This window comes from Carcharodon carcharias, chromosome 33, assembly GCF_017639515.1.
Source record: "Carcharodon carcharias isolate sCarCar2 chromosome 33, sCarCar2.pri, whole genome shotgun sequence".
Classification (NCBI taxonomy): domain Eukaryota; kingdom Metazoa; phylum Chordata; class Chondrichthyes; order Lamniformes; family Lamnidae; genus Carcharodon; species Carcharodon carcharias.
This window is the reverse complement of record NC_054499.1, coordinates 11,762,230-11,787,665: the sequence shown is the minus strand read 5'-3', so window position 1 is coordinate 11,787,665 and position 25,436 is coordinate 11,762,230. Positions and strand designations below refer to the sequence as shown.

General features: G+C 45.2%; 1 protein-coding gene across 1 annotated transcript; it reads left to right on the top strand.

Moving 5' to 3' along the window:
- Nucleotides 1–11,487: 11,487 nt before the first annotated feature.
- Nucleotides 11,488–19,613, top strand: LOC121272318 (neurosecretory protein VGF-like). Its single transcript, XM_041178927.1, has 2 exons — nt 11,488–11,559; nt 16,247–19,613. Exon 2 carries the CDS (start codon nt 16,280–16,282, stop codon nt 17,828–17,830), a length of 1,551 nt encoding a protein of 516 aa, XP_041034861.1. The 5' UTR covers nt 11,488–11,559; nt 16,247–16,279; the 3' UTR covers nt 17,831–19,613.
- Nucleotides 19,614–25,436: the final 5,823 nt, after the last annotated feature.

The following is a 25,436-nucleotide window of genomic DNA, read 5'->3' as shown; positions in this document are numbered from 1 at the left end:
CATGGAGTCACATTCCTGCTTCAAATTTAAAAGCAGTTAAAATTTTCAATCGTTTCTTTTATCTCTCTTAATTTTTTCCCTCTCTTATACTTTACATTTTGGGCCTGATTTGATATTGAATTCATTATTTAAACAGGGACTTCCTGGTTCAGACTCTGCAGGGCTCATTAATGATTATCCAACTGATTGGTTAAGGAGACCCATAGCTGTCGGTTTTGATCGCATAGATCCCAGATGCCCTGCGGAGGGTCTTGCGCTGTTTGGATGTTTGGTTGATAGCAACTTGCCTTGTAAAACCCTATAGCAAATGTAGCCATTCAATCTTTGCTCACAGCAAGATCAGGCCAAACAACTCATCGTGCAAAAAAAAACCTCTTTATTTTGTTGCATTGTGGAAAAGAGAGATGTTGCTGAAGCTTTTCTCCTTGTACTCATCAGGACAAATGCAAGAATGGAAAATTTCAAATGATCACAACGATTTATGATCCAGGAGAAAAGGGTACCGAGTGGTTGGCAAGTCAACTCTGATTGGCCGAGGTGTTGCCTTGGCCAATCAGAATCACTTTCCAGCCACTCAGCACCCTTTTCTCCTGGAGTATAAATTGTCATGATTGTTTGAAATTTGGCAGTCTTGCATTTGTCCTGATGAGTACAAGGAGAAAAACTTCAACAACAATGTCTGTCTTTTCAGCAATATTCAAGTTCTGTGCTACCAAATGACTGTTTGTTTTGTGGTATCGTGGCCAGTTCTAGGCACCATACTTTAAGAAAGATGTTGGCCCTTTCTCATGAAGCTATTAATGTATATAATATTTTGGAAAATATATTTCTTTTAAAATAGAGGATTAGTCTGTAGGTGTGTCTTAATTAGATTAAAGCCAGATAGTCTGAGTGCTTTGATGGGTACTAGTTTTGATATATAAGAGAGATAGTGTGTATTTGCATTTTTTGAATAGAGCATTCAAGAAGTGGGGTGAAAACTTGACATCTTTCTAGCAGATACCATGCAATGTGTTTATATTACTAATAAAATTGGTACTATGAAAGGGGTTTCATTGTAAAGGTGAAGTTCAAAGATGCTGGTGAGGCAATGAGAATTTGAATTCAATCAGTGGTGGTAGGTATAACTTCAGTAGTTTTCGGGTGTGCAGAGCAGAGGTAATGTGAAATCAAAAGGCAGCTGTAAGCCTCCAGCTGGCTCCACAGGAACCAAAGTGAAAGAACCTAATTTTGAATTTGTAAGGTGAAAATGCTTTGCCTGGTGTTTGGTTAAGTCTATGGGTTGCTGTTGCCTTAATGGAGATTAGTTTGGGAATTTGTTAAAAGTTATGATAGTAGCAATTTGTAGCCATGTGTGAATATATTTTAATCTGTGTAAATTAATAAAATATTTCATTTAGCTTAATGTAAAAGCTCGAGAACCGATGGTCTGCTTCCTGAATTTGGAGTTGCATCTCAAACATAACATCTACAATTATAGGTTATGACAGTTGTTTTAAGTTTCCCTCTGGGATTTTTAAATAACCCCACTTTACCAACTGCATCGGTCATAATACTCTTGAAGAGCGTGCAGACAAGATTGATCAGAAATGAGGGAATTCAGTTCACGTCGAGAGACTGGAGCAGCTGAGATTGTTCTCCTTCGAGCAAAGGAGCTCAAGAGGTTTAGTGAAGTGCTCAAAATTGGGAGGGTTTGATGGAGCAAACTCGTTTGCTTGGGGCATCAAAGGAAGGGAACCGGCAAAGAGATGCATGGAGAATAAACATGAACTAGCTTACAAAACACTTACTGGAGATGCTGAAATTGGAGGATTACTATTAGGTTCAAAGTGGTTACCCAGTCAGCTTGTGGCAACAGCAGCAGATGGACAAGCTAAATGAAAGTGGAGAAAAAGAACATAGAAACTGTGAATCATTATTTCACACATTCGCACCCTTCCCCTTGGAGAGCAATGTGAATTGGCGGAAGGATTCTCAGGCTGATGAATAGGCTGACAGGACACAACATGAATGCTCCTGCCTCCACCTTAACCATCTGCACGTTTTCTTTTGTGGACTTAGCTGGCTGAAAGGAGTAGGGGTGGGGCAGTGCTTAACCCTATACAGCAGATGGGTTCCCACAGCCCACGTGATTGAAAGAGAAAGGAGTCACACCTGCAAATTCAAAGCTCACCGGGTTCCCTCACTGTACAGATCAAACCATCCAGTTGCAGGGTTGCACCCATGCACATTCTAACTCAGATATACCACTAGACAAACTAAAACTGAGATAGATCACAATAGGCAGAGTACAGTCTGTTATCAACCAGCCCGCACTTTTTCTTTATTCATTTATGGGATGTGGTCTTCGCTGGCTGGGCCAATGTTTATTGCCCATCCCAAATTGCCCCTTGAGAAGGTGGTGGTGAGCCACCTTCTTGAACCGCTGCAGTCCATGTGGTGTAGGTACACCCACTGTGCTGTTAGGGAGGGAGTCCCAGGATTTTGACCCAGTGACAGTGAAGGAATGGTGATACATTTCCAGCTCAGGATGGTGAGTGACTTGGAGGGGAACTTCCAGGTGGGTTGTGTTCCCATGTATCTGCTCCCCTTGTCCTTCTAGATGATAGTGGTCATGGGTTTGGGAAGTGCTGTCGAAGGAGCCTTGACGAGTTGCTGCAGTGCATCTTGTAGATGGTACACACTGCAGCCACTGTGCGTCAGTGGTGGAGGGAGTGGATGTTTGTGAATGGGGTGCCAATCAAGCAGGCTGCTTTGTCCTGAGTTGTGTTGAGCTTCTTGAGCATTGTAGGAGCTGTACTCATCCAGGTAAGTGGAGAGTATTCCATCACTCTCCTGATTTTTGCCTTACAGATGGTTGACAGGCTTTGGGAAGTGAAGAGGTGAGTTAGTTGCCATAAGATTCCTAGCTTTGCAAAACCCAAAATAAGCTGGCTACTGTTAGATGTGATTCCATCTAGTGGACAATCCTGAGTGCGCTAATAACAACACTAACAACCAATTTAAAATAATCTATTGAATCATAACATGGTTCATTTACACTCGCTAGAAGTGACATATATTCATAAGCAGGGACCCATTCTCTGCTAACAAAAGGAATGTTATCAAGCCTTGCACCTCTTTTGAATCACCCAGGAGCTTGGAGAACCTATAGCTCCCCATTGCTTTCCCTATGGCAACAACTCAACCAATCAGTACCATTTTCTCCTGTACTGTAAACTGTTGTGATCGTTTGAAATTTGGCATTCTTGCATTTGTCCTGATGAGTGCAAGACAAAAAGCTTCAGCAACACGCCTCTCTTTTCAGCAAGATTTGAGGCTGATTTATTAACGACAGAGGTCAACTCAAATTCGTGATTCAGTTTCAACGGTAACGACTTCCCAGGTATGGATTAATATAGAAATGGTGAAAATAATTCCCATTTTAGCACAGAATATAGTTTTATTTTGACAAGTTATTGAGTTCTGATGGATGGAGAATATTGCCTGCTAAAGAGATTGACAGAAGTACAAAACAATAGCAAGGCACTGCTAGGTATGGCCTCAGCTAGTCTTGTGATGAGGTTAAGAAGTAATGACAGGGCATTGCCCTCAGACAAGCCCAGGAAATCATTGCACTTGGTAGAAACATGAACAAGCACATACTTACTCTCATATAGGGTCGGATACTTTTTTTTTTGTTGCCTGTCTTGAAGGCTGATTCATGCTGGGATCCATCAGCAACCCTCCCAATAACTCATTCACAAGCTATTCAACTCAGTGAGGCATCACAACAAAGCCCACCCAACATCAACGGGCCACCTTCCACTTGGGGCCACATGGTATCCATCTAGGATGGGATGCCAATCCACAGCCAAGGAGCCCCAAGGGCTAACTCTAACCCCCCAGTCATCACTGCGCTGGGTCTGCGTGGTTCTAGACCATGCCAGGGAGTGCTTTTATACACTTTTTTCAAATTGTGTTCTTCTTTCCTGAGGTGGGAGCAGCACTAGCAATGCCAGAATTTGATGCCCATCCCTAATCACCCTTGAACTGACTGGCTATTTCAGAGGGCAGTTAAGAGTCAACATCATTGCTGTGGGTCTGGAGTGACATGTTGGCCAGGCCAGGTAAGGAAGGCAGATTTCCCTCCCCTGAAGGACATTAGTGGAGAAAAAGGGTTTTTACAACAATTCAGTAGTTTCGTGATCATTCTTAATGAGACTAGCAATTCATTCCAGGTTCATTCATTGAATTTAATCACCCCCATCTGCATTGTTGGGATCTGAACTCACATCTCAGGAACATTAGTCTAGCCCTCGAGATTACTAGTCTAGTAACAGAGATTATAGGCTCCCCATGCTCCCAGGTAATTCAAAAAAGGCACAAGGTTTGAGTATATTCCTTTTGCTTACAGTGAACATGTCTTGCATGTGAACGTATGTCACTTTTAGCAAGTGTAAGCGAGCCACATTATGAGTTTTACTGATTATCTTAAATTTGTTGTTTGTGTAGTTACTAGTACACTCAGGATTGTTTATCAAGTGCTGCGCAATCGCAGAATCACATCTAACAGTAGATGTTTTGCTTTCAGGCTTTGCAAGCGCTGGCTGTACTCCGCCTATTACGAACAGCAAAAGGAACATACTGCTCGATGCTTCAGCCAATCAGAGTCGACTTCCCAACCAATCAGCACCCTTCTCCCCTGTGGTATAAATTGCTGTGACCGTTTGAAATTTGGTGTTCTTGCATTTGTCCTGATGGGTGCAAAACAAAAAGCTTTGGCAACTACTGTCATATCTTGGGGACTTCTCCCTCACTTTTTCTTCCTCACTCATGGCAGAATATCAGAAATGTTTTGCAGTCTGGTAGACAATCATTTCCTCCCTTCTTACCTCCAATCTCTCTTTCTCCCCTCCACTCCCCTCTCTCATGGTACCCCACGGTATTATTGGGGTCAGTGTTCTTTTAATTTTCCTGTCTTATTATCCCATGCTCCAGATCCTCTGCCTCCTGCCACATGATGTCTCCATTCTGGGTTGTAGTGAAGACTCAGCAGACTGTCTTTAACTCAGACACAGTCTTCAATGAAGATACCACCCAAGTCAACATTATAACCAATGCACTAACTCTTTATTTATTGCTTTTCGCTTCCAAAGTGATGTTTTGTATTGCACAGAACTCAGAACTCTAAGTTGTATCATGTAGGTAAAATGGTTGAGACCATTGGTTGGTAAGCTGTGGTTTGCTGATGCAAAGTTTGATGTCTTAAGATCCTGACTGTAGGAGGAGGTGGGATGGGGTGGGGTGGGGGGAGGAAGGGAGGGGGGTTTGCAGTGGAGTTCCACATTTCAGCAGTATTGAGTTACAGTAATTGATATCCTGGGGTTTACCATTAAACCTTGAACTGGACCAGGCATATAAACACTGTGGCTACAACAGGTTAGAGGCTGGGAACTCTACGGCGAGTAACTCACCTCCTGACTCCCCAAAGTCTGCCCACTATCCACAAGGTAAAAGTCAGGATGGAATAGTCTCCAATTGCCTGGATGAGTGCAGCTCCAACAATATTTAAGAAGCTCGACATCATCCAGGACAAAGCAGCCCCGCTTGATTGGCACCACATCTGCAAACATTCACTCCATCTACCAACGATGCACAGTGGCTGCAGTGTGTACCATCTACAAGATGCACTACAGCAATTTACCAAGGCTCCTTCAACAGCACTTCTCAAACACATGACCTCTACCACCCAGAAATACAAGGGCAGCAGACGCATGGGAACACCACTCAACTCTGAGGAAGGGTCATGCAGAGTTGAAACATTAACACTGTTTCTCTCTCCACAGATGCTGCTAGACCTGCCAAATCTTCCCAACATTTTGTTTTCATTTCAGGTTTCCAGCAGCTGCAGTATTTTGCTTTTGTATTACATGGGAACACCGCTACCTGCAAGTTCCCCTCCAAGCCACTCACCATCCTGGCTTGGAAATATATTGGCCGTTCATTCACTGTTGCTGGATCAAAATCCTGGAGCTCCCTCCCTAACAGCACCGTGGGTGTACCCACACCACGTGGACTGCAGCGATTCAAGAAGGTGGCTCACCACCTTAAGGGCAATTAGGAACGGGCAACCAATGCTGGTGCAGCCAGCGAAGCCCACATCCCGTGTACGAATAAAAACAGAGCAAGGGTGGGGAAGGAAAACAAAAGTCAAGTCTCCTCTATTTAGAGTCATACCGTATTACAGCATTGAAGGAGGCCATTCAATTCATCATGCATATGCCAGCCCTTTGAAAAATCAACAAGTGATTCCCACCACCCCTGCCCTTGCTCGATTGCCTCCAATGCTTTCCCTTCTCAAGCCTGTGTCCTTTGAGAGTTACATTGAAGCTGATCCATATATCATTTGTAGCAGTGATCACAACGCCGTCCCTCACTGTGTTCAAAGAACTCGTTTGCGTTGGACTTGGGTAAACAGGGATTTAACAAAATAAATTTGCTTCCTGACTATAAAGGCAACATAATTGCACAAGAGAAGTTTGACAAGGCTAAAATTGCTGAAATAGATTGCAGCCTGGCTTAACTTTCCATCCTAAAGAAACGTTTACGTATACAGGGCAGAAATAACCCCCGCGCCTGCAATTTAACAATTTGCGGTTCAAGGGTTTGCACCTTATGGCAAGGAACTCACTTCAGAGAACAACTAATAGAGGCTTCCAAATGGTGCAGACAGTGATTGCCCTTGGCGGAACAAAAACACTGCAGCCCAGTTTTTCGATTGCATATGTTGTAATTTGCCAGAACTATGTTTTCTGAAGAATATAGGAGGCTGTGATCGATTGGATGTGCGTAGGTGCTGACGTCACCGCCATTGCAATCTCATCTCTTGGTCTCTGAAATGACAAAAGGTTTTTTTTAAATCTGTACTGCCCGCCGTGATTCATAACCCGTCAATAGCACTGGACTGGGAGTAGGATAGCAACACCTCAGTCCCCTGGTGCACCCACAGTGACTGGGGCGGTGGCAAGGCACAGGGGTGAGGGTCAAAGGAGAGTTCTGGAGTGAAAGAGAGAGGGTCAAAGAGGAAGGGAGGAGAGAGCGAGAGAGAGAGAGAATCAGTGAAATTGGGAGGGAGGAGAAAAGGAGAGGGACACTGGGAGTGAAAAATGATAATGACAATCAGCCGGGGGTGGGGGGGTGGTGGTGGGGGGTGGGGGGGGGGGGGCAGCAGGAGAGGGAAGGGTAAGGGGGGAAAGGGACATAGAAAGGGTCATGAAAGAGTAGATAGTGAGGGAGGAGAGAGTGAGGTAGAGAGAGAGAGCATGGGAAGAGGGAGAGAGTGAGGGAGAGCGCGGGTAAGAGGAGACAGGGAGAGAGAGTAAGAGAGGAGAGAGTGAGGGGGAAGAGATTGAGGAAGGAGACAATGAGGGAGGAGAGGAGACAGCAACAGAGGAGACAGGGAACTAGAAAGTGACAGAGAGAGTGAGAGTGGAGAGAGAGGAGAGATTGAGGGAGAGAGAGAGAGAGTGAGGGAGGAGACAGTGAAGGAGGGGAGAGTGAGAGAGGAGAAATTGACAGAGGAGACAATGGGAGAGGAGACAGAGGGAGAGAAAGCATCATGTTATGAGGCAGTGAGAGTGGAGGCAGTGAAAGAGGGGACAGTAGGAGGAGAAACAGTGAGACAGGAGAGAATGAGAGAGGGGACAGGGAGAGAGAAAGCATTGTGTGATGAGGCAGTGAAAGAGGGGACAGTGGGAGAGGAGACGGGGGAAGAGGAGGCAGTGAGAGATGAGGCAGCGAGAGAGGGGAGAAAGTGAGAGAGGAGACAATGAGAGAGGAGAATGCTAGGGAGAGAAGGAAGAGAAGTAAAAAGGGTTTACCTCAGAAAGGAGATGGAAGAGGAGAGGAGAAAAGTAGATGGAAAAACATGAGATGGAGAGAGTTGAATAAAACAGAAACCAAAGAAGCTGACTGTGAGAGTGTAAGTGACAGAGACAATAAGGGACAAAGTAAGGGAAGCTCAAGAGCAAAGTGAATGAGAGAGGTTAGAGGAGAGATGTTAGAAGGAACAATATGGGCAAGACAGAAGCAGAGGATTAAATAAAAGGGAAAAATGAGTAAATGGGGCAGATTCAGGCAACTGAAAATGCAGCAAGAGAGAGAGAGAGAGGGAAAGTAAAAGGATAGAAGGGAAAACTGATAGAAAAGTAATGAGAACACGAGAAACATAACAAGCTTTTCTAAGACCGGGGTGATTAATAGTTAGTCATATCCCAGGCCACCTGCTATAACTGAATGTTAATAACAGGCACTAGAGCAATTGGCTTCCAAACAAGAGGGAGGCATGAGACAGGATGTATAAAAGCTCAAGAGAGGACAGACAAGAGAAAACAACCTGCAGGGGGAAGGGGTTATGGAACAGAAAGCACAGGATGATATCTACACTACACATCAACAGATCAACTTATGGGATGTTTTTAAAAAGCTAAATTGTAAATATGGTATCAGAGTAACAGTGAGGGAGCAATAAGAGTTTGTATTGATTGAATTCTCTCCGTATTAAATGTGTAAAATGATGTTTATTCAATTACTATTCAAAGGATGGGGTATCTAATGTAGAAAATATGTTTTGTGAGTTCTTGTTTACTCGTGATTTGCATGGGCAATACAAAACAGCCATTAGAAGATTAGAAGGTAGAGGGAGAGATAGAGTGAGAGAAAGAGAGAGGGAAAGAATAACAGAGGAAGGGAAGGCAGAGAGAGAAGGAAGGGGAGGAAAGAAGAGCCCAGGAGGTAGAAGAGGAGCAAAGTGAGACAGAAAGTAGTGGGAAGCCAGAGTAGCAGAGAGTCTGATATTGACAGGAGAAAACAGCATGATTTAACATTTGGCTGTGTATGCAAAACAGAAACCCCAGAGGGAGATCTGAATTCCATTTCATTTGCTTCAGTCAAAACCCGTAACAAATAAATTCAACTTTAAAAGCATCCAGTTGAAGCCCTGTTTCCGGTTCTAATTATCTAATGCTGTTGACCCCACAAACAAACTGACTTCATGATAATCAATCCCCCTGAACTTGGGAAAATACAAAGAACTGACAATATACCATTAAACACCCTTTCATTGGAAAAGATCCTGTGGGGGGCCGAGTTAGGATGGGTGTCTTGTCTGGTACACACTGTCAGTCAAACAGCTCTGCCCAGAATTGACAGGGGGTTGGTGGGGGGTGGGGGGGGGGGGGGAGGGGTGTGGAGTAGATAACTCAGAATTATATCCATTGCATAGGCATCTCTTGGCAGGACAAGGTCACTAACTTGGAGTTCCTGGAGTGTGCTAATTCCATTAGCATGCATTCATTCTTAAGCAATTCTGCACCATCTCTGGTTTTCCCATTCATTGGATGGATGATGGCCATATACCCAAAAACTTTCAGTATAGTGAATTCCTAGTTATACAAGACTTCCTGGCTGTCCATACCTCTGCTACAAGGATACCTGCAAGTGAGATATGGACATTGGCACTGATGACTGGGAGACCTTCACTGATGGCCATGACCTCTGGAGGCTGATTGTTTGAAAGGGCATTGGAAGAGGCGAGCAGAAACAACAAGCTCGAGAATAATGTCCAGAGAAAACAAAAACCTGTGAATTGTGCACCTTCTGAGCCTACTATCTTCCTCTGTAGAAAAAATAGGCGATGTTTAATACAGAGTTGATCACCAGGATGCAAGCCGTTGTCTAGAGATGGAAGATCTATCCATGGTGTTGAAAGGATGTTGGCAAACTATGTCTTGCTGTTTATGGTGCTGGAAGAGTAATAGCTGACTGGGATTCACTGTTCATTGTACTGAAATTATAACATATTACAAATAATTGCTATCCATGGATACTGGAAGGACAGTGAACGACTGGAGCTTGCTGTCCATGGTGCTGAAAGGATAGTCGGTGCTTAAGGTTTACTGTCCATGGTGCTGAAATGATAGGCGAGGCATTGAGTTTGCTGTCCATGGTGCTGTAATGGTAGTCGATGGCTACTGTTTGTTGTCCATGGCACTAAAATTGTAGTTGGTCACAAGAGCTGGATCTGTTGTGTCTTACTGTCATTAGCTGGCGAGATAGATTCTAACTGCCCGTTTTGTCTAGATACGTGTCCATTACAATTGTATTTACCCGTGTCTAGAATTCATTCATCATGAGTGAATAGGGAGCATAGCCAGGGACTGAATTTGTGTCAAACGCGCTTTAAAGCCAGCCCGTCATTTGAGGGGAGTCCGAGCGTGAGTGTGTTTATAGTGAAAAATGTCCTGTGGATAAGATCAGCATTCCTGGTAAAGGGTAAAACCAAGTAATCAAAAAAGACATTGACACCCCTCACAATGCGGCACAAACCCTGGACTGACACGGGAAATAATAAATATATACTTTGAGTCCGAATTTGAGTGAGGAGGTTATCACTGTCAGTTATATATGTATATATATATATATTAAAATTAAACTGTCTGAGTCCAACACATGTCAATAATCGGGATCTCTGATGGCTCTGCCGTCACTTCTAACCATATCTTGGATGAGAGCTTAAACCATTCCTACAGATATATCGAAAATGGTTGCATATAATGTTCATTTATAGTTTCAACATATATGCAGACAGATGGATATAGGTAGAAACCTCGTGTACCCATATAGTGTTAATTTTATACATTATATATAGGCGCCTTGTATTCTATATAAAGTACCTTTATATATTGCACAGTAACTTGCGCATGTTGATTTTTATAAACCTTATTTTGCCGTGCATTGATGCACATTAGAGCCGAATGTTACTTCATTTTGTGCACACGGTATTTTTGTATCTGTATATGTCTGTTTTTATGCCCGTGTTTTTTAATAAGTTGATTCAAGTTCTGAATTGTGTGTTTCCCCCGTAAAATCATCTCGAAACCCCGCTACAATGATCTGACATCTTCTAGAAACGTCCTCTGTTAATCTTGATAAATAGCTTACCAGAGTCCACTCTCTCTCCCCCACCCCCACACCACCCCGCCCCCCCCCCACCCTCCACTCTCTCTCTTTCTCTCGTCGCAGTGTGTAGTGATGTTTGATTGTACACTTTAATGCTTGTCATAATTATTCATTGTCTGGTGGGTGATTTTCTTTCCCTCTCTCTCTCTCTTTCAGCTTTTATTTTGCGCTGAGGTTACATCTGCATAAAAACTAGCCGGGATCGCGCCTCAATGGCGGCGGTGTGCCTTCTTCTGCCCTTTCCCTCCTCCCTCCGTGTGAATGGAGCAAAGGTTTCATTCATGAATTTCTGGGCTGCGGGTGATTTCCACACGATAGGCTGGGGATGAATGAACCGCTGACGTCAATGCAAGGTAGCGTCATGGTCAGGCGGGGCGTGGGGCGGAGGGTGGGGGGTGGAGTTTGGAGGTTGGTCGGGGGTGCGCTCCCTGAAAGGCATAAAAGCCACGGGCGCTGTCCGCGGTGCTGAAATCCAGAGCCGGCGACCCAGTCGGAGAGCAGCATCGCCTCTTGAGTCCAGACTACCTTCTGTTACACCTCAGACACCGGACCTCCCAGGTAAGACAAAGACTGCCTAAGGGACCAATTTTAAACCTACATTGAGAATAAAACCTTTAAACTAGAGCCGCGTCCTCCAACAATTCTGTCGATGCTGCAATACTCCAACACCGAGGGCTGTTGTGGGGAGAAAAAAAAAACCTATTTAACATATTCGTTAATCTGCCAGAGAATTCTGACATTATTCTCGCGTTTTTGGATGCGAAAATTAATGGTTTGTTAACCCATTCTGCTCAGTTTGACTGCAATTTGCTAAAAGTAACCCGATAATATGGTCCGTAAGCTCATCGGATTGGAATAATTTCCACATTGAGGTATCCTTATGAGAAAATCAGGAAATTAGATATGAATCATTTAATGCATGTTATTTATTTGTGTATAATGCTTATATTGCATAAATATGGACAATGTATGTTTTTTATATCAATGCATATATTAAAATGTACACATTTTATTGTGTTTGTATAGTTGTATTTACAGATGGAGATCTCTCCACAAACAACGCAATCATGCCAATAACAGTCGCTATCAAGCCATTTGTTTCTCAATGCAGGCTACAGTTCCAGGGATCAATGAAACTTGACTTAATCCTCGAAGTGCATTAATTTCGAGTGGCTAGCCAACAGTGAATGGGAATGAATTGGTTCTGGGTCCCTGGATCGGGAGGGGATGGGCGGCCGCGAGATGCCCTGCTCCCTGGCAACAGCACAGATGGGATTCCCCACTCAGGGCTGGCCTTTAGATTGAATTCGGAGCCGATGTACACATCCTTGCTTTGATCAGTTGCTGGCAACCTACTACACACATAAATAGATAGACAGATAGATAGATAGATAGAGATGGGGAGAGAAAGTGATAGAGGTAGAGAAATAGATAAGTAAATGGATGGATAGGGAAGAGAAAGATAGAAATAGATAGATAGATAAATAAATAGAAAAATAGAGATGGGGAGAGAAAGAGAGATATATATAGGTAAAGAGATAGATATTTAATAGATGGATAGAGAGAGAAAGATATAGATAGATTGCGAGACATATATAGATAGATAGATAGATAGATAGAGATAGGGAGAGATAGAGAGATGCAGAGATAGATAAATAAATAGGTGGATAGAGAGAGAGAGAAAGATAGAGATAGAAAGATTGAGAGAGATAAATAGATAGATAGGCAGGTAGATAGGTTGAGAGGTACTCAGACAGACAGATGTAATGAGGGAAACATGCAAACATTGTTATGCTGGTGTCAGACACGTTGCATTGACGCACTGACCATCTTGGATTCACTGATGCGATTCTCTCAATCCCAATAGGGACTGGATCCTGTTTTCCTGTATGCAGTTAGCAGATTGCAAAGTGAATGGAAACTGATGCAGAACCATGGGGGGGAGAGTATTTTGTTTCAGAAATGAATCAGGCAATAGATACCCTCCACCCCCTGCACCCCCACCACCCTCTCCCCCTCCAGCAACTTCACACACACTCCAACCACTACCCCTCACCTGCCCACATAGTCTAGATGCCCAGTGGGTGATAGGCAGGCACCTCTGCATTGCAAAGGTTGAACTGGGGAGAAATGAGCTGCCTCGTTCACCATTTAGTACCTTGGAACTATCGGCTGCTGTCACTGCCCATCAGAGGGGAAAAAAAACCCAGAGTTGCTGTGGTAACCAGGAGGCTGCAGACGTGGGCACAGTCTTCAGGGACTGCAGATCAATTGGTTGCCATGGTAACAGCTACTCGTATCTTGCAATCAGTGTCCTCGTCCACTGTGTGGAAAACTCTTTTCCCTTTCGGATAAAATTTAACTTCAAATTAAACCCAAATAATGTGGTCGGTGCTTCCTCCTCCTGTTGCTCTTCAGTCTCTGCCTCACTTTCTGAAAGTTGTCCATATCCAACGGGGCAGATTTTCAGCACTTATGTTCATATTGAACAGCAACATGAGAAACATGTCAGTATAACTCACATCCACTTGATGTGATACTCTGATAGTCTCTCCGAATTAATGTCTGTCTACACCAGGAGCTGTACAGTTAGAACTAGGCTGTGGATCAGAGAGAGAGAGAGGGAGAGAGAGCGATAGAGGGAGAGAGAGAGAGAGAGAGAGAGAGAGGAAGAGAGAGAGAGAGAGAGAAGTCAGACACAGACACACATATAGAGAGAAAGATACATACAGGCACACTTAAAGAAAGATGTACATACAGACACAAACATAGAGAGAGATGCACACAGACACATATGTAGAGAGATGTACATACAGACACACATATAGAAATGCACACGGAGACTCATATATAGAGAGATGTACACTACAGATTCACATATAGAGAGATGTACATACAGACACACATATAGAGAGATGTACAAACAAACACACACATAGAGAGATGTACACACAGACACACATATAGAGAGATGTATATACAGACACACATATAGAGAGCTGTACAAACAGACACACATATAGAGAGATGTACACACAGACACACATATAGAAGTATATAAAGAGATAGTCACACAAAATACACAGGGATGCACATGCAAACACACAAAGACGAATACATGCACAGTGAAAAAAATCCCAAAGCCTGTAAGAGAGACACAGAAATGAGGAGATAGACTGAGAGAGGCAGGAATAAAGCTACAAAGGCATATAGGTAGAGTCAGAGACCCAGTCAGAATCAGACCGAACAATAGAAGGACAGAGACTGTAATCCAGAGAGAGATGTTTGAGGATGTGGGGAGGGGAACAACATTGAACACTAGGGAATGTGCATTCATGAAAATGCCCTGGACTAGTTAGCTTGCCTGACTCCCCATTTCTGACCCTGGTGTTATACAATCTCTGTCCCCCAGATGCTCAGTCTCGAAGTCTCTGATTGTCTGTTTGTCCTTTTTGACTCTTTCCACTCCCTTGCTTTTGCACTCCTGTCACCTGCTTTCAGAACCTATTTTTTGCTCCCTCTCTCTCGTATGCCTCTGTTTCTGCCTCTTTATTTCTGCTTGTCTCTGCCACTTATCTTTCCCCCCTCTCTCTCTATGTCTCTGCTTACCTCTTTCTGTCCTGTCTCCATTTCTCTACTTGCGCTTCTCTCTCTCACTCTTTGCTTCTGCCTGTCTGCCTCTTTCTGCCTGTTCCTTTGTATTTTCTGTCTCTGCTTTGTACCTGTCTGTCTCTCTGCCAGTCTACCTGGCCATCTATCTGTCTGCCTTTACTTGCTTTTCTCTTTCTCTCTCTGTGTTTCAGTCTTTGTGCTTCCCTCACTCTTTCATTGTCATCCCATCTTCCCAGCTTTTATATGTTTCTTTCTCTTCCTCTCTCTTTGCCTTTGCCTTCCCCGTTACTGTCTCTGTATTTCTGCATTTTGCCTGCCTCCGCATCTCTGTCTCCATGACCCACCAAAACAATCTTCCCATATCCTGGTCACCAAGGGAATGGCCAGGGTCAAGCTGAATATACTCCCCGCCGTGGATCTGATCCGTGTATTATTTCAAGGCCCTGATGTCACAACCTCTTAGGTGGTTTGATCAACTGCGAGTCTGCATTGAACAGCCAGACACAGGCATGCTGATGGGGGCAGGGAGGCAGGGCCCTCCCACTTCTACTGACAAGTACCACCTAGTATTGTCTGAATTGTTGACTCATCTTTGTGTTTAAGAAGCATCTTTACTCATGAACAGTCTGCCCATCCTGTGTGTATCCACTCCCGAGCTCAGAGAACCATAGAAATTTACAGCATGGGGGAAAGAGGCCATTCAGCCCAACATGTCCTTGACAGCTGACATATAGCCATCCAGGATAATTGGGCGTGACGGTGGTGTAGTGGTATTGTCACTGGGTGAGTAATCTAGAGACCCAGGCTAAAGCTCAGGGGTCATGGGTTCAAATCCCACCACATAATTAAAACAAAAATCTGGAATTATAAAGACAATCCCAGTAACAGTGACCATGAAACTATCATTGACTGTTGTCAAAACTCATCTGTTTCACTAATGCCCCTTTAGGGAAGGAAATCTGCTGTCCTTACCTGGTCTGGCCTATGTGTGACTCCAGACCCACAGCAATGTGGTTGACTCTTAACTGCCCTGTGAAATAGCTGAGCAAAGCCACTCAGTTCAAGGGCAATTAGGGATGGGCAGCAAATGCTGGCCTTGCCAGTGAAGCCCACATCCCATGATAGAAAAAAAATAAAGTAAAACAATCTCATTTCTCAGCACTTAGTCCATAGCCTTGTAGGTTATGACACTTCAAGTGTCCATCCAAGTGTATTTTAAATATGATGAGGGTTTCCACCTCTACCACCTTATCTGCTCCAGATCCCTGCCACCCTCTAGGTGAAAAAAAATCCCCTCGAATCCCTTCTAAACCCCCTACCTCTCACCTTAAATCTATGTCCCCTGGTCTATGAAGTTATGGATGCTTCAGCCAAGAGGTATAGGGCCTCCCTATCCACTCTATCTAGACCCAATGTAAATCATTTCATCAATGCAAAAAAAACGCAATAAAACCTGCTCCATTTATTCAAGGAAATGTGCTTGTTCTGTAAATAGCCTGAAAATCTTGGTCCAAGAATGTCAGGAGTCACTCATCTGTGTACATTGGTGACACGGGCTGTAGACTATTAACTTCAGAAGAGTAATGGGTGTTGGAATTTCACCAGATGTTCTTTCTGTGTTTTGTATCCATAGCTTTCTTGTCCCCTCCTGTGCCGCTCTGCAAAGATGTTTTGGCCAGCCCATTCGCAGACCTTTGTACTCTTAGCAATGAGCCTGACCTTTGTCAGTGCTGTGCCCCTTGCAGAAGGAAGCCATGGGGAGCACTCAGACCCAGCCACCCTGAATGAAAGTGACCAGCTCTCTCACCCGCTACACAGGCAAGACCAGGGGATGGTCCCCGAGGATGGGAACATGCCTGGGGGCGAGATAGAGAAGGTCAAGAGCCACCAGGTCAGATCTGCTGCCTCCCACCCCAGCGCCCAGCGTGAACCCAGTTACGATGATGAGTTATTCAAGGATGTGGATGCCAAGACGTTGGCAGCCATCCTGATACAAGCTCTAAAGGTGGATGAAGACAAGCCCAGTGGCAGCAGGGAGGAGCCAAGGTGGCACAGTGGGGGTGTGCCCACCTCCACCAATTACAGGTCACCCGAGGCCGGCGAGAAAGACTCGATGGAAAATGTGAAGAGCAGGACCAGAGTGAGCAAGACCCAGTGGAGCCCACCCTCCCAAGAGAGTGAAGACTCAGAGAGGAGAGGGCAGGAAGATGAAGAAGACAACTTGACCCCTCAGAGCATTGATAGACTGGAGGCAATGTTGCAGGACATGGAGAAGTATAGTACAGCCACCAAAAGGGAGAGGTCCAACACAGCCCAACGCTCCTTGCCCATGTATAGCACCAAGAATAATGATGAATCAAATGAGAATGATGTCCTGAGGGACCTAGATGCCTTTGAAGAGCTGGTGGGCAGGAAGGACAAGTACTCTAACTATGAGGAGAACCAGGAGGATGCCAGAGGCAGGGTGAAGTATGGGGCTGAAGATCTGGAGGACAGAGAGGGAGACAGGAGGAAGGTGGGGCAGGAGAGGGCAGCAGATCGAGCTTCTGACCTACTGCTGCAGTACCTGTTGAGGGGGGAAGCCAGCGAGGAGGAGGAGGAGGAGGAGAAAGTGAGGGAGGACCAGAGGGCAGATGGTGGCTCGGAGGAGAGTGCCTCCGAGGAGAAGAGGGCAGACGAAGATGAGGACGAGGACGAGGATATCGACCCGCAGACCATAGACAGGCTCATTGAGATCTCCAGCAAGCTTCACCTGCCGGCGGACGATGTAATTGACATCATCAATGACGTGGAGAAAAAAAGGAAGGATCCAGCGGAGAGAGTAGAAAGCAAGCATGGGGCATCCTCAAGGGACAGGTTCAGGTATTCATCCTCCCATCCGGACAGCAACTACCTGCCCCGCCACCGGCCAGAGAAGGCAAGGCACCACACCAATGACGAGATGAGCCTTCAGCAACTGCTGGGTGCAGAAAATGCCCTGGACTATGAAAGCATGCCCTTCACCATCCCAAGAAGGTACCGACCCAGGCCAAATGGTTACCCCAATTACATCCGCCCTTGGATCTACCAGCAACGCCACCGACCCTACTACTATCAGCCCCCACCCCCTGTCTACAGGAACAAAGACTACTATGAGGACGAGACGCAGGACAATGAGGAAGAGCTGGAGAACTACATTGAGAAGATCTTTCTCAAGCATCCAGAGGTCTTTCAGTAGAGCTAAAAAAAAAAGTCAATGGTTTCTCTTCTTCCCTCCCCACCTTTTTTATTTCTGTCTAAAGTACCTGGTGTGTTGAGGTTTTGTGCATGAATCAGGCAGACATGTGGACACATAAGCCCTGTGCATGGAGGCGCATTTGAAACACACCATGCATCGTATCCAACAGCCTTGTCGCCCCCACCAGCCTAGAGGGAAAGTAGAAGGCGATAGAAGAAGCGAAATCTGATATTTTTGTACTGTGATGTATGTGTAGAGCCAGCCCGAGTGCTCCAAATTATGTCCCGAATTTTTAAAACAGTTCCGGTTTAATGTGATGCTGGTAATGTGTGTGTATGTGTGTGTGTATGTATGTGCATTTGACTTCGAATCTTGCCAACTCTTTCCACCCTGAAACAACATTTCATAGGAATTGATCCATGGCTTAATCGGTTTTAAAGAAGGGTCCATGTTGAGGTGGTGGCATTGCCAGAGCAGCTGGCAACTCTGAATAAAATCACACATTAAATGAGGGTGTCAAAGCTTAAGGAACAGGGTCCAATGCATACGAGCAAGGCATTTACATGCTACCTGTGTGTGACAGTCCATCGTCAGTGTTAAGGTCCCCACCCCAACAGAAAACACTCTCTTGCACTGGCAAGAGTGTCCTCCCTCTTCAGAAAGTGACTTATTGGTCGTAGGTGATACTGTAGATGACACTGAGGCTAATGGCTACATGTCCACCACCCCGAGAGGGGCAGATGATCTGAATTCTTCCCTTAGGCCCCTGGAAGAAGCTTACCATAGTTACAAGAATCTTTTACAATTCATTGAGTTGGACGAGTTTGGAATCCAATACACTCTGCTGCAGAGTTTCACCAGGTCAGGTCAGGAAAAAAAAAGTGCTAACAATGTTTTTTAAAAAAGCAAAAAGCTCCCTATAGAATTTACTCAGATAGTTTGTAGTTAGATTGGGGGCAACTGTCTGTCTTGAACCTTGCTTCCTTCTATTGCTACTGGGCAGGAGCCAGTCAGTAATGGAGATGTACCTCTAGTGTTCCCCCTTTCCAATCCCACCACAATGTTTGCACCTGCTCTCACATCCCCAGTTAGGGAGCCAGCCACCTTCGAGAGGAGGTGGTGGCCTGTTGATTGCCCTTACTTGTCTCAGTCACTTGGCCATTGGGTATATGGAGAGGCGAGCTCACAGTCTGGGATATGTAAAGGATGACAGTCGGTTGCGGAACCTGGGCTAAGAGGTTTGCCTATCTCCCAGTCTAAGGATCCCACTCCTGAAGTGGTTTTCAAATATTCATCTCTGCGACCTCAATGATTCAACCCAGAAACTGAAGCAGGTTAACTCAACCTCTATCCTGAAACCTGGTTGGAAGTGTGCATTCGCCATGTGGTTATGCACTGAGGAATTGTCCCACCAGTAACCCACACAATTATTTGTTTAAATGCATTGTTAATTTTTCCAAAAAAGCTATTGGTTGACTGGCAGTAGAGGTAGGATTTCGACCTCTGTTGCTCTGCATTTACTCTCATCACCTGTGCCATGACATAATGAAGACTGATTGGTGAAATGAAGAGCTGTGGTTTGAAAATAAACAGAGATGGAGGGAGGGAGAGGGGGGATCTGTACCTTGTGCTCCACTGTAAATTTTCTCAAGTCTGCGAATATTGCTTCTTGGAGTGTACGCAAAGTCTTGTTATCTATCTGAAGAAAATACAGAGTCTTTTGATGTTGCAGCATCCGATGTGTTTTTGCATTTAATAAAAATTGATGTTGTAAATAGCATGGCGGGTGGTTGGGCAGGGTGGGGGGAAGTGGTTGAGTACTAGTTTTGAAATGAATAAAAAGCAAATATTTTATTCAACAGTAGTCTTTTGTCTTACGGTTCCATTGGGGTGAGGGAAGCAGCTTTCTCAAGCTGTAGAGCAACAGAACATCAAAAATTCACTGGCTTGTTGTTCCACCCGCTGTAGGTTATGCAGGTCATACTGCAGAGTGCAAGGGTCTGTTATATACAGGGAAGACAATATGATCCAGCATAAAGAAAACCTGCCTTTATATAGCGCCGCCCACGTCACAGGGCGTCCGAAAGTGCTTTACAACCAATGAATTACTTTTGAAGTGAGGTCACTGTTGCATTGTAGGCAAGGGTGGTGACTATGGTGTACTGGTAATATCATCGGGCTAGCAATCCCAAGGCCCCAGGCTGATGCTTTGGGACAAAGGTTCAAATCTCACCATGGCAGCTGGTGGAATTTAAGTTCAATTAATAATCTGGAATTGACAAGCTAGTCTCAGTAATGGTGACCATGAAACAATTGTTGCAAAACCCCATCTGGTTCCCTAATGCCCTTATAGGGAGGGCAATCTGCTGTCCTTACCTGGTCTGGCTTGCATGTGACAGCAACTTGGTTGACTCTTGATTGCCCTTTAAATGGATGAGCAAGCCACTCAGTTCAAGGGCAATTAGGGATGGGCAACAAATGCTGGCCTAGCCATCCGCACCCCGTGAAAGAATAAATAAAAATACACACATCAAGCTCCCAAGAACAGCAATTTGATAATGACACAAGTCATCTGCTTTGTTGTGATTGTTGGGCTGAGGGATAAATATTGGCCAGGACACCAGGGAGAACTCTCCAGCTATTCTTCAAAGTAGCGCCATGGGATCTCTCACATCCACTTCAGAGGGCAAACGGGGTCTTGGTTTAATGTCTCATCCAAAAGATGGAATCTGTGGTCGAGGAGCACTCCACTAGCGCTGCACTGGGAGCATTAGTCAAGATTTCTACAGCCAGGTAGAGTGGGGCTTGAACCTAGAAATGCGTGATTCCGAGATTAGCGAGCTACCAACTGAGTCACAGCACAGAACCATCAGAAACAGGAAAAGTGCACAATGTGGAATCTGTTTCATACAAGAAAACACACAATATAGAATTGGGCACATTAAGGAACCTTGCATACGTGTGATTCGGCACATCTGGAAATGCACAGAACAGCATATGCAAAACACAGGGTAGTGCACAGTTCAAACCTGTCACAGAAAGAACAATACACAAGCTCTCATGGATAGGCTAGTACACAGTCTGAGTTATAGAAAGGATGACAGTTGCACAATGGGCAGAGTGGTCTTCTCCTGTGTTGCAAAGTGAGGATGTTTCCACTTGTGGGGTAGACTAGAACCAGGGAACACGGTTTAACAATAAGAGGTCTATTGTTTGAGACAGAGATGAGGAGGAAATCTTTCTCTCTAATGGTCACTAGCCTGTGGAATTCTCTTCCCCAAAAAGCAGTAGAGGCTGGGTCATTGAATATATTCAAGGCTGAGTTAGATAGATTTTTGATTGACAGGGAGTCAAGGGTCATGGGGGACAGACTGGAAAGTAGAGTTGAGACCACAGTCAGACCAACCATGATCTTAATGAATGGGAAAGTAGACTTGAAGGCTGAATGGCCTACTCGTGCTCCTAAGACCTACATTCCTAAATCTTTCTACATTTTTTAAATATCTGGAAAGGAGGAATGTTCAGTGACGTGGGGAGAGGTCAGGGAGTGGCAGGACATGAATTGCTCCTTCAGAGAGTCAGCACCAACACAATAGGCTGAATAGCCTTCTTCTGTAAAGAACTGGACTAGACATATCAATACAGTGGCTATGAGAGCAGGTCAGAAACTAGGATTCCTGGAGTGAGTTACTCACCTCCTGACTCCCCAAATCCTGTCCCCCATCTACAAGGCACAAGTCAGGAGTGTGATGGAATACTCTCCTCTTGCCTGGATGAGTGCAGCTCCCACAACACCCGGGAAGCTCGACACCATCCAGGACAAACCAGCTCGATTAATTACCACCACATCCGCAAACATTCATCCTAATGGATGGGAAAGCAGGCTCGAAGGGCTGAATGGTCTACTTGAGCTCCTAAGCCCTATGTTGATAAATCATGTTCCTAAAAATGTGGTTGACTCTTAATTAGGGATGAGCAATAAATGCTTGACTAGGCAGCGATGCCTACATCCTATGAACGTAGTGAAAAAAAATTCCCTCTACCACTGACGCACAGTGACAGCATTTGTGTACCATCTACAAGATGTACTGCAGCAACTCACCAAGGCTCATTAGGCAGTTCCAAACTCACCACTGTTACCATCTAGCAGGATAAGAGCAGCAGACACATGGGAACACCACCACCTAGAAGTTCCCCTCCAAGCCACTCACCATCCTAACTTGGAAATATCTCGCCGTTCCTTCACTGTCGCTGGGTTAAAAATTTTTTAACATTCATTTACAGGATGTGGGCTTCGCTGGCTGGGCCCAGTGTTTATTGCCCATCCTTAATTGCCCCTTGAGAGGGTGGTGATGAGCTGCCTTCTTGAACCGCTGCAGTCCATGTGGTGTAGGTACACCCACAGTGCTGTTAGGGAGGAAGCTCCAGGGTTTGACTTTCTATGATATATTACATGAAGTGTTCATTCCTGTGTAGAGAGAGATATGGGATGTCATAGTGTAACCCAGCTCATCAGAGCTGTGTCAGGGACACCATGGTGCCTTTAATGTGGAGCCTCGCTCGTGTAGTAGCCACTACACACAACATTAGTTTGGATTAAATGCAGTGAAGGTCAGGCAACTGTAAAATGGGGGTCAGAATTTAGCAACGGTTTTGAGCATGCCATTGATGCTGGAATCCTACAGTTCTTTATCCAAAGTAGGGGTCACAGTGGGGGAGCTGAGGCAAGTAGATAATCCCTCACTCCGCTTTTGACCTCAGCATCATGAACTTTGCGTAATTTTCATTCTAGGGCTTTATTTGCACACTGTCTGTGCACTCACAATCAGTTACCCGCCTGGAACTGACCGGTGAACAGGAGATTGTAGGAGGGTTTTGCTATTGGGAATGGGGGAGTTGGTGGTGAGTGGGGATGGGAAAGGCCTGAGGTAAAAAGACACCTGCATTTTTGCTTACGTGGAGGTCCAACAGAGAAACCCCTTTCCGCCCTGGGGAGGAGGAGAGAGCAGGGAAGGTGGGAGGGTGGGGGGGGGGGGGGGGGGGGTGGTGGGGGAGCGGGCGGGTGGGGGGCTGTGGGGGAAGGGTGGTAGAAATACTGCAGTGGTTACCATGCACAGAACCTGGGCGAAAGACCCTTACTGGATGTCAGCTACTCACAGGAACCGCAGGAAGAGAGCAGGGCATCTGCCGGTGAGTGTCTTGAAGGGTTTTAACTGCCCTTCCCGTGTCTGTTGTAATGGTAGTGGCAGAGTCATTATGGCACAAATGGGGGCCATTTGACCCATCGAGTCAGAGAGCAGTCTAGTCAGTCCCATTCTTCCCCATCCTCCACTCTATCTCCATATCCCTTGCAAGTTTATTTCCCTCAAGCACCCATCCAATTTCCTTTTGAAATCATTCATTGTCTCTGTTCCCATCCCCCTCGTGTGCAGTGAGCTCCAGTTATCAGTCGCTGCGTAAAAAAGCTCTTCCTTATGATCTTTAACCCAAAATCTATATCCCTCTAAGCCCTTACCATCAGCCAATGGGAACAGCTTTTCTTTGTCTACCTTATCTAAGCCAGTCATCATCTTGTGCCCCTCAATCAGATCCCCCCTCAATCTCCTTCCCTCCAAGGAGAGCAACACCAGCTTCTCCAACCTAACCTTGTCATTAAAATCCCTCACCCCCCTGAACCATTCTGGTAAATCCCATCCGCACCCTCTCAAGGAACATCACATCCTTCCCAAAGTGGCAGATGGGAGTTAAATTCCTTCTCTGGAACCTCAGTTACATATCTGGTCCAGAAATGCCTCAAATTTAAATTTCTCATCCTTGTGATCAAATCCCTTTATGCTCCACCAAGCCCCCACCACCCCCTCCCACAAACGGCCCTCAATCTCTTTCACATCCTCCAGCCCTGCAACCTTCTGAGATCTCTGCTCTCCTCCAATGCTGACCTCTCGCGCATCCTTGATAGTCCTTGCTAGACTTGCGGCTGCCTAGGTTTTAAAGTCCGGAATTCCATCCCTGAACATCTCTGCCTCTCTCACCTCCTTTAAGATGTTCCTTAAAAACTATTCCTTTAATCAAGCTTTTGATCACTTCATATTTAATTTCTTTATGGGGCTTGGGATCAAATGGTGTTTGATAATGACCTTACGCCATCACCGATTATGTTCTATTATATTAAATCTGCTGTATAATGCAATTGCCCTTCTTGTTCTATTTAAGCCCTTCCATGAATCATCCTTTAACTGTTTTACTTTCATTTAGTTTGCAAAGCGCTTTAAGTCAGATATGGTGGTCAACTGAGCTGCGTATGTAAGGTCGGGCGCTTCACGTGGACAACAGCAGAGTGATAACAACCAATGAGATGTTTGAAGTGCCGTCGTGGTTGTAACGCAGCAGCCAAATGTGCATAGCAGGATCCCACAAACATCAACAAGAAATAACAAGCCACGTTTCTTCAGCGATGTTGGTTGAGGGGTAAACATCACCCAGCACACAGTGGGCTGAGTTCCCCTGCTCTTCTTCCATTGGTGGCCCGTTTGGTCTTTAGCCTGAGACGGCGGGTGGGGTCTTTGGCCTAACAGCTCATTCGATAACTGGCAGCTCTGGCAATGTAGCATGCCCTCTGCCCTGCAGCGTCAGCCTGGATCATGTGCTCAAGTCTCTGGAGTAGGACTTGACCCTATGACTTTCCAATGCAGAGGCAAGAGAGAGATACAGCTGATATAAGATCATAACTGCTCTTAACCAGTGCTCTTGGGGGAAGGTGGCTTAGTGGTAACATCATTGGACTGGTGAAACAGAAGCCCAGGCTAATGTTCAGGGGGCATATGTTCAAATCCCACCAAGGCAGCTGGTGGAATTTAAAGTCAATTCATAAATTTGGAATTGAAAGCTAGCCTCAGTAATGGTGACGATGATAACTTGCAAAAACCCATCTGGTTCATGAACACCCCTTTAAGGAAGGAAATCTGCTGTCCTTACCCGGTCTGGTCTACATGTGACCCCAGACCCACAGCAATGTGGTTGACTCCTTACTGCCCCTCCGAAATGGCTGAGCAAGTCACTCAGTTCAAGGGCAATTAGGGATGGGCAACAAATGTTGGTCTTGCCAGCGACGCCCACATCCCATGAAAGAATAAAGGAAAAACCATGGGGATAAGGTCCAGAGCTGAACCAGTCTCCCCAAAATCCAACAGAACAGAGATACTGAGATGTTAAGGCTTGACTAATATCACACTGACAAAACACAATTAGTAGCACACACTTCCTAATTGGAAAGCTGTGGGTTTGGATTGTTGAGGGCAGCGATGTCATGGTTCATTAGAATTTGATTGGGTCCATTTGCGTATTGGTGGCAAATGAGTAATAGTTGACGTGTTTGATATAATCGGTTGGTACTTGGCTCTGACACCACATTCCTATATTTAGCCATCCTCAGAGAATAATGCAGCCTCAAAAAGCTGGACTGGATTTTAAAATAAATGGATTCCCCTTTCATTTTTTTTCCAATTCGTTCATGGGATGTGGGGTTCACTGGATGGGCCAGCATTTATTGCCCATCCTTAACCCTAATTGCCCTTGAGAAGGTGGTGGTGAGCTGCCTCCTTGAACC